A 10037-nucleotide genomic window follows, 5' to 3' on the forward strand; every position below is an offset into this window, starting at 1 on the left:
GTATTGTAGCCTCTCAGGCTATGTGTTTCTTTTAAGTTAATGAATATTCTTCACGGCTGGAGGAGGGAATGAAGGCGGAGTTTAGGAGTTTCTGTCACTGGCTGGATGCGTGCAGACGGTGAAAACGACGGTCCTGCCCGATTTCCTGTTCTTGTTCCAGAACCTCCCTATCTTTGTTCCCAAGTCCTTTTACAGGAAGGTAAACGGGATAATTTTGGGGTTTCTGCAGGCGGCGAAGACCCCACAGGTGAGGGGGGTGTTCTTGGAGAGGGGGTAAGGGGGGGGGGGGGGGGGGGCTGGCGGCACCAACTTTGATGACTTATTATTGGGCAGCAAACATCGCAATGGTGAGGAAATGAGCGGTGGAGGAGGGGTCGGTGTGGGGGCGGCTGGAGGCGGTGTCGTGTAGGGGGCGAGTTCGAGGGCCCTGTGGTTGGCGCCCCTTCCGTTCTCGCTGGTCAGGTACCCCATGAGGCCAGTGGTGGTTTCGGCGTTACGGGAGTGGAGCCAGTCTAGGCTGTATTTCGGGTCGGAGGACGCGTCGTTGTGGGCGCCGTCATGTGATAATCACAGGTTTGTGCCCGCCGGACTGGATGTGAGGTACCGGGGGTTGGTGGCTGGTGGGGATAGAGTACTTTAGGGACTTGTTTGTGGTAGGATAGTTTGTGTAACTGGAGGAGTTGGAGGAGATGTATGAGTTGCGAGGATAAGCTGGTTCTTTCCAGGGGTGGAGGATAGGTGTGGGTGGGGTGTGTGGGGGTCCCGCGAATCACGTCCACGATTTGGGTGTGTCCAAAGCTGAGGGAGTTCTTGCAGGGGGTTCTCGGATGTTGTGTCTGAGGTTCTGGGTGTGGGGGTGGCCCCGATATTTGGTGCGTCGGAAGACCCAGGAGTCCAGGTGGGGGGGATTGGATTTGGATTTGTTTATTGTCACGTGTATCGAGGTACAGTAAAAAGTATTTTTCTGCGAGCAGCTCAACAGATCATTAAGTACATGAAAAGAAAAGGAAATTAAAGAAAATACATAATAGGGCAACACAAGGTACACAATTTACAGAATTTTTACAGAATTTACAGAGCAGAAGGAGGCCATTCGGCCCATCGAGTCTGCACCAGCTCTTGGAAAAAGCACCCTACCTAAGCCCACACCTCCACCCTATTCCCATGACCCAGTAACCCCACCCAACACTAAAGTCAATTTTGGACACTCAGGGCAATTTAGCACGGTCAATCCACCTAACCTGCACATCTTTGGACAATGTAACTACATAACACCGGCATCGGGTGAAGCATACAGGGTGTAGTGTTAATGAGGTCAGTCCATAAGAGGGTCGTTTAGGAGTCTGGGAACAGTGGGGAAGAAGCTGTTTTTGAGTCTGTTCATGCATGTCCTCAGACTTTTGTATCTCCTGCCCGATGGAAGAATTTGGAAGAGTGAGTAAGCCGGGTGGGAGGGATCTTTGATTATGCTGCCCGCTTTCCCCAGGCAGCGGGAGGTGTAGATGGAGTCAATGGATGGGAGGCGGGTTTGTGTGATGGACTGAGAGGCCGATGTATTGGCCTTTGCCTCCCTGATAGCCCGGAGACTGATTTTGTTATGTTAGCGGGTCTCGGAGCCACCAATGGCAGGGATGTGGGTGAACAACCTGACAGAATTCCTGCCGCTTGAGAAGGTCAAGTTCGCTTTGCGGGGGTCAGAGGAGGGGTTCACCCGGAGGTGGAAACCGCTCATTAATTCCTTCAAGGTGGATTGAGGGATCAGCGACACATCAGTGGGGTTCTTAACAATGGGATGTGGGCATGTCCATCCCTAATTGCCCCTTGAGAAGGTGGGGGTGAGCTGTCTTCTTGAACCGCTGTGGTCCATGTGGTGTAGGTACACCCACAGTGCTGTTAGGGAGGGAATTCTGGGATTTTGACCCAATGGCAGCGAAGGAACGGCCGATATATTCCCGAGTCAGGATGGTGAGTGACTTGGAGGGGAACCTCCAGGTGGGGTGGTGATGTTCATTGGCTGCGCTTGTCCTTCTATGTCGTAGAGGTTGTGGGTTTTGAGAACTTCCACGATGGGTTGCTGCAATGCATCTTGTGTTATGTTGCACAATGCACGTCGCCGGGGGAGGGGGGTCAATGTTTAAACTGATGGATGTGGCGATGATCAAAGAACCACCCGGGTGACATCGAGCTTCTTCAGTGTTGTTGGAGCTACACACGTCCAGGCACGGGAGAGATGCTGGTTTTATTGTTGACGTGGAGATGTCGGCGTTGGACTGGGGTGAGCACAGTAAGAAGTCTTACAACACCAGGTTAAAGTCCAACATGTTTGTTTCAAACACGAGCTTTCGGAGCACTGACTCCTTCCTCAGCTGAATGTTTTATTGTTGATCATGAATTTGATAAAGCCTTCAGGGCACTTGTGAAGACAATTCAGCCAACCTACATAACAGGACTATGCAATCCTTGAAAATATGCATACAATGCCGATAATGAGCTCCTTCACTGTTCAAACTAAAACCCTCTAATCCCTCTAGCCACAGTCTCACTTACCCGGTACAAAGTAATCCTTATCCTTTTCTCACCATTCAAAGAACAAACAGCCATCCGCAAATCTTTCTGAGTCAGAATCTCTGGCAGCACATTCCTGACTCGTACCCTGTAGACAGCGAGCAGATTTTGGGGAGACTGGGGGGTGAGTTACTCCCCACAGAATTCCCAGCCTCTGACCTGTTCCTGTAGCCACATTATTTATATACATGGGGGGGGGGTTACTGGTATAGGGTGGATACGTTGACTTGAGTGGGGTGATCATTGCTCGGCACAACATCAAGGGCCGAAGGGCCTGTTCTGTGCTGTACTGTTCTATGTATCTATAATATCTACCTATCACACGTTGAAGTCCGGTGTTAATAATCAATAATAATTTTTATTACTGTCACAACCAGGGGCTGGTTTAGCTCACTGGGCTAAATCGCTGGCTTTTAAAGCAGACCGAGCAGGCCAGCAGCACGGTTCGATTCCCGTACCAGCCTCCCCAGACAGGCGCTGGAATGTGGCGACTAGGGGCTTTTCACAGTAACTTCATTGAAGCCTACTCGTGACGATAAAGCGATTTTCATTTCAAGTAGGCTGACATTAACACTGCAATGAGGTTCCTGTGAAAATGAAATGAAAATCGCTTATTGTCACCTCTCCTCATAGCTAATGTCCTCCATACCAGACAACATCCAATTTTTATACCCACCCATGGCCGATGAAGGCAAGCATGCCGTACGCCTTCTTGACTACCTTCTCCACCTGCATTGCCACTTAGTGACCTGTGGACCTCTACACCTAGATCCCTTTGCCTGTCAATACTCTGAGGGGTTCTGCCATTAACTGTATATTTCCCACTTGTATTAGACCTTCCAAAATGCATTGCCTCACATTTGTCCAGATTAAACTCTATCTGCCATCTCTCCGCCCAAGTCTCCAAAAGATCTAAATCCTGCTGTATCCTTGGACAGTCCTCATCGCTATCCGCAATTCCACCAACCTTTGTGTCGTCCGTAAACTTACTAATCAGACCAGTTACATTTTCCTCCAAATCATTTATATATACTACGCTCACAATATCCCTCGTTTTCCAAGGTTACAAACCTCTTCCCTTTTTGTATAGGGGTCCGTCCAGTTTTCAGAATGCTCTCGGTCACTGTTGCTCAAGAGCCTCATGACTTGGGGCTTGACATCGTTAATTCGACATTGTTAATTCAGTGAGCATCATAAGGAGGACACTGCTGCCCAATTGTTGTTCTTATCAGGTCTTTGTTTAAATCATCTGGCTGATTACATTTGTTCCACATTAAGTAACTAGTCAGAAGATGTTTTGCTCCTCTCGGATGATCCTGTTAACACCGTAGGCACAACCCTTCGAAGGTCAATCCTTAAGTCAGCTGCAGAATTGTCCATTGTCCCAAGAGGCTGTGGGACGGAGAGCTTAGTACTAGGACGTACCGCTACACTAACTCCATTTAAAAAATATTCAGGCTTCCACCACCTTCTTCTGAGGGAGTTCCAAACTTGCCCAAGTCGCAAAAAGGAAATACTTCTCATCTCTGTCCGATACGGGTGACCCCTAATTTTAAAACATGCCCCCCCCAGTCCTGGACTCACCCACAAGAGGAAAACATCCTTCCTACGTCCACCTATAGGATTTACAGGGCCATTCAGCTCACAGAGTCTGCACTGGCCCTTGGAAAGGGTAACTTACTTAAGCCCACGCCTCCACCCTATCCCCGTAACCCAACCTAACCTTTTGGACACTATGGAGCAATTGATCACGGCCAATCCACCTAACCTGCACATCTTTGGACTGTGGGAGGAAACCGGAGGAAACCCACGCAGACACGGGGTGAACGTGCGGACTCCGCAGTCACCCAAGGCCGGAATTGAACCCTGGTGCCTGGCGCTGTGAGGCAGCAGTGCTAACCACTGTGCCACCCACCTTGTCAAGACCGTTCAGAATCTCACATACTTCAAATTATCCCTCACTTTTTGCAATTCCCGTGGCAACGAAACCAATCAGTCAGTCCAACCTTCCATCCGGAAACAACCCACTCATTCCAGGGTGGCTGGTAACTTTCGTAAACCTCCTCTGAACCGTCCCCATTGAATTTGCACCCTTCCTTAAATAAGGAGACCAAAACAGTACTAAAGATGTGGCCTCACCAATACCCCATATAACTGAAGCATAAAATCCTCTCATTTCTGTTCAATGTCTCAGGTAATAAGGACAGCATTCCATTAGCCTTAATTACTTGTATCTGCTCACTAACTTTGTGACTGATGCACTGCAACACCTCGGTCCCTCAAGATATCCTGGTGCTCAAGAATTCTACTGAAGTTCCTGGCAGTTTTTGTGCAAACTATTGCTGAGACTTGGGGAAGAACGTATGAAGAGAGGGGATCTTTTATTAGCTTGCCGGAGGGAACACAGTTGCACGGTGGTTAGCACTGCTGCCTCACAGCGCCAGGGACCCGAGTTAGATTCCGAACTCGGGTGACTGTGTGCGGAGTTTCCACTTTCTCTCCGTGTTCGCGTGGGTTTCCTCCCAGACCACAGATGTGCAGATTAGGTGGATTGGCCACGCTTTTGAGGTCCACCAACAAAGTAGAAGAAACAAATTTAGGGACAAAACAAGAAAGGGCCGCTCCTGTTAGGGACACTGCCCAAACAGAACAAAGCTCAACAGAAACTTAAAAAACCTCAAATAAAAGAGTGCAATTAGAGTCAATAAAGCACCTCAATCCCTGTGGTGCCCACCGGGCACGGAAGGCTAGGTGGATTGGCCATACTAAACTGCCCCTTAATGTCCAACGGTTAGGCGGAGTTGCCAGGATAGGGCTGGGCCGGCGTAGGGTGCTCTTTCAGAGAGTCGATAAAAACTCGATGGGCCGAGTTGCACCGTGGGGGTTTTATGGTTCTATGGAAATGACGGTCACTTTGTTGAATGGACTGGAAAGTGGAATAAATGCCAGCATGAGCTATGTTGGGCTGGAGGGCGAGTTTCTGCATCGTCAATACTGTATCCAGTTCACACTGTACCCGAGAATACTCAGTCCCAACACCGAGGAGCCAAAAAATAAACACAATTAGAGATCGACACTGGTCCTAATTTTATTTTCCATGATTCAACTCAAACAACTCGTTTCTTTAGCATTCCATAATTACAGCGAGCGGAATGATCTGGAATTCAGCAACAGTTCAGTGATACTTCCTCCAACGCTGGTGCTCTGTGTGTGGAGGGGGGTGGAGAAAGACAAAGCGATCAAAGGAAAGTTAGCAACAGCCGATTACTATTAGCTACCGACCGATATGAAACGTGCTTCAGTTCCTCATCCTGTAAAAGCATGTCAATGGCAACTTGCACAACCCCGGGGAATCATCCCAAAATATTTAACAGCCAATTCAGTACTTTCCATTTGAAGCTGGATGTTGGGATACACAAATCGGCGAATTTGAACCCAAGCTCCGACCAACAGCACTGATAACAACCAGATCATGTTTTTATTGATGATGGTGAATGAGGGATAAATATTGACCCACATTCTGGGAGAATTCCCCCCCCCCGAAACTTGCCATAAACAGGTCCAGGCAACAGGCGACCCGAGGGGGGGGGTCCAACTTAATTCTGTGTTCAACTTTTTATACTATGTTTTCAAATGAGGCATTTCTGGTTAAGCTGTTTTAATCTGAGCCTGGTCTCACGACTATATATTTGAATTTGCTGGACAAATTCCCTTTGCTGCGGCTACATTCACAGCCGAGTGTCCCTCGAGAGGGAGCACTCAGTGCCTAGAAGCACCGTGGAGGCCTTCCGTACCCAGTTGGTACCGCGGTGTCTGGGGTGCCTTATTGACCCTCAATCACATTTTGGTTTTTTTTAAATTTTTTTTTTTATAAATTTAGATTACCCAATTATTTTTTCTATTAAGGGGCAATTTAGAGTGGCCAATCCACCAACTCTGCACATTTTTGGGTTGTGGGGGCGAAACCCACGCAGACACGGGGAGAATGTGCAAACTCCACACGGACAGTGACCCAGAGCCGGGATCGAACCTGGGACCTCAGCGCCGTGAGGCGGTTGTGCTAACCACTAGGCCACCGTGCTGCCCTAATCACATTTTGTTTTAACGTTTGAAGCTTCATTTGCGATTTGTTCTTTGTCTCAGACAATGTCCCTCAGGGGGAGCTGCCCCTTTAAGCTGTCCCGCAGTTTATTTGATTTAGTTTAATTGGTTACTTCAAAATAGGGGCGGACTCCACTACTCTTTTGAAATAGTGCCAGGGGATCCTTTACGTCCACCTGCTGGACTGGTTTCACCTCTCTCATTAAAGTGACATTACAGCACTCCCTTCCTGGCCAGTTTGGACTGGAGCCCACGACCAGCTTCCTTCCCACACACTGCACAACTTCTGCAAGTTTAATAAAGGTTCCTGGATGACGGCGCTCACACGTCATTCTGCACAGTGGTTAGCACTGTTGCTTCAAAGCTCCAGGGGTCCCAGGTTCGATTCCCGGCTTGGGTCACTGCCTGTGCGGAGTCTGCATGTTCTCCCCGTGACTGCGTGGGTTTCCTCCGGCTGCTCCGGTTTCCTCCCACAAGTCCCAAAAGGTGTGCTGTTTTGTGAATCGGACATTCTGAATTCTCCCTCCGTGTACCCAAACAGGCACCGGAATGTGGCGACTAGGGGCTTTTTCACAATAACTTCATTGCAGTGTTAATGTAAGCCTACTTGTGAAAATAAAGTTTATTATTATTACAACTCCTGGGCGCCTTACGCTGGCGGCCCGTGTGAACAGGAGTGAATTCAGATTAACTCGGGGTCCTTCGCAAAGTAGATCTCAGGTCACCAGTCACCACTGCGACTTTCGCAAGTCTTATATTATTCACTTCGCCAAAAGAGGGGGAGCTGCTACAAGGATGTCGGTAAGGAAACATTCCCCAGCTCCGACAGCCAGAGGTGGTGGGAGTGGGGTCTTCAGTGAGCCCCCCATGGTGCCCAACCCAATGCTGGAGTTCTCGTTTCACCGCGGACACCACCGGCAAGGCCAGAATCTATTTGCCAGTTTGTCAGTCGCCCCCTTGAAATGAAAAATGAAAATCGCTTATTGTCATGAGTAGGCTTCAATTAAGTTACTGTGAAAAGCCCCTAGTCGCCACATTCCGGCGCCTGTTCGGGGAGGCTGGTACGGGAATCGAACCGTGCTGCTGGCCTACTTTAAAAGAGAAGGCGGTGACGAGCCATCTCCTTGGGCCACTGCAGCCCAGGGGGGGGGGGGGTAACTGACCCATTGCCTTGTCAAGGTGAAGGTGCTCTTCCCCCCCCCCGGTGTAGTTTTACTGGACAAGGAGTTTCTGAACATCTCTCAGGAGGCGATCGAGAAAGAAATACTTTTTCAGAATGTGGGCATCATTGGCAAAACAGATAATTGCCCATCCCCTAGCTGCCTGGATAACCACCTGGTGAGCCATTCAAGTCCAAGAATCTGAATTAACACCACGTCCTACTACCAGCAGGCTCCACTTACTTAGATGATCGTACTCCCAGATGTAACTGATGAAAATGTAACCAGCCAGCATCATAGCAACACCACCGATCCCACCTCGCCTCACGTTGATGTACTTGTTGTAATACCGGTTATGGCCTACAGAGGGATTGGGGGGGGGCAAGGTAAAACAGCATGGGCACAAGTTAAAATGCAGTTATTACCAACCCGTCCACAGAGGAGCCTGGCTTTACACAATTTAAAATCAGTGAAAATCCCAGGGCTGTTACTCGTTATTTTTGTGTCGGTGAAAAGCTGCACCTAGCAATTAAACTCTCAAACAAGTAGCTTCTTACACATCGCACCTTTCTCCCCAAAGACTCGTTGTTCCAGGAATAACTGACCCATTCTCCTCTTGAGTGTCTTGAGAGGCATCAAAATGAACCAGAGCCACATGGGCGCTTTCTTTTTAAAAAGATTACATTTAGAGTATCCAATTATTTTTTCCAATTAAGGGGCAATTTAGCGTGGGCCAATCCACCCATCCTGCTCATCTTCGGGTTCTGGGGCGAAACCCACGCAAACACGGGGAGAATGTGCAAACTCCACACGGACAGTGACCCAGGGCCGAGATCGAACCAGGGTCCTCGGCGCCGTGAGGCAGCAGTGCCTAAGTGGACAATGAAGGGCAGGAATATTTACTGTTTTGTCCCCTCTAGTTCCCCATAGTTTTACTTCACCCTCCTTAATCCAGGACCCACTGACTCCACCCCCTCCTCCTCTCCTTCTATAGCTTGCCTTCAGCACAGGCCATTGACAGACGAGCACACTTAGACAGGCACTTCCTGGATGGGGGGGGGGGGGGGGGGGGGGGGGGGGGGGGGGGGAGGAAGAAGAGAGCATACGGGGTGTCCGCCGGCGCAATCGAGGTATTCCGTTCCCACTGGGCACCGCGGGGGCTGGACTTTTCAAAAATCAACCCCCATTTTGTTGCGATGCTCTACGATTCCTTTGCGATTCCGTTGCTTTGATGCGTTACCCTTTAAGGGGCGGCCTTGAATTTATCCCTCAATTTGTTGGTTTTAGTTCAATACTTGGTAACCCAAAAGAATCACAACCGGCCCCCAATTCAATCACGCGGACGTGTCAAACGATGTGCTGTGCAGGGAAAAGGGGCAAGGGGCACAGAGAAAGCAACAAGTGTGCCTGTTTCCCCGTGACAATTTGGGGCACAATTATCCGCGGGGGAGGGGTGGGTGATCACACTTACCTCGGCGCAAAGACGCTAGAATGCCATTGGGAGTGAAATCTCGCCCGGTGATCCATCGCGACAGCTCCCCCAGCTTCACGTCCATTAGACGCTTCTCCACGACTGGAACTGCGGGCACGGAAACAAAAGGGGTCAACGTGGGAGGGGGGGGGGGAATCACCAGATAATAATTGGTTACAGTTTTCTTCTCAATTATTTTTTCACGGGAATCACCGAGGATGTCACTGACCAAGTCGGCATTCGCTGTCCGACCTTTGTTACCCTTGAGGTGCTGGTGAGTCACCTTCTAAAACCATTACTGTCGCGTGCAGTGGGCAAAATGCAACGGTCACCCTGGTTCAGTTGGGTGGCCGGATCATGAAGATTTCTGGGTATAAGCCCGGCTCCACAGGCAGATGACCCAGGCAAAGGCACAACACACACACAAACCCCCTTCCATAACCAGTCCAAAATCTCTGCCCCATCCAGAACCATTTTAACATCCCCTGAAGAATTAATCTCCATAGAATCCCAACAGTGCAAAAGGAGGCCATTCATCCCATCCAGTCTGCACTGACCCGCTGAAAGAGCACCCTACCGAGACCCACTCTCCTGCCCCATCCCCGTGACCCCACCTAACCTTTTGGACACGGAGGGGTAATTTAAGCCTGGCCGATCCACCTAACCTGCACACCTTTGGGCTGTGGGAGGAAGGCTGGGGCACCCGGAGGAAACCCACACACACACGGGGAGAACTTGCA

General features: G+C 49.7%; 1 protein-coding gene across 1 annotated transcript in view; it reads right to left on the reverse strand.

The window, feature by feature from the left end:
* Positions 1-5628: 5628 nt before the first annotated feature.
* Positions 5629-10037, reverse strand: part of LOC119956619 (ATP synthase subunit f, mitochondrial-like) — a 10098-nt gene continuing 5689 nt past the window's right edge. The window contains exons 2-4 of the mRNA XM_038783957.1: positions 9298-9583; positions 8070-8186; positions 5629-5769 (exon numbers count right to left, since the gene is read on the reverse strand). Coding sequence (XP_038639885.1) covers positions 5741-5769; positions 8070-8186; positions 9298-9583 — 432 coding nt within the window. The 3' untranslated portion in view covers positions 5629-5740. The remainder of the gene's footprint in view (positions 5770-8069; positions 8187-9297; positions 9584-10037) is intronic.

The sequence above is a fragment of the Scyliorhinus canicula genome, chromosome 23 (assembly GCF_902713615.1).
Source record: "Scyliorhinus canicula chromosome 23, sScyCan1.1, whole genome shotgun sequence".
NCBI classification, from domain to species: Eukaryota; Metazoa; Chordata; class Chondrichthyes; order Carcharhiniformes; family Scyliorhinidae; genus Scyliorhinus; species Scyliorhinus canicula.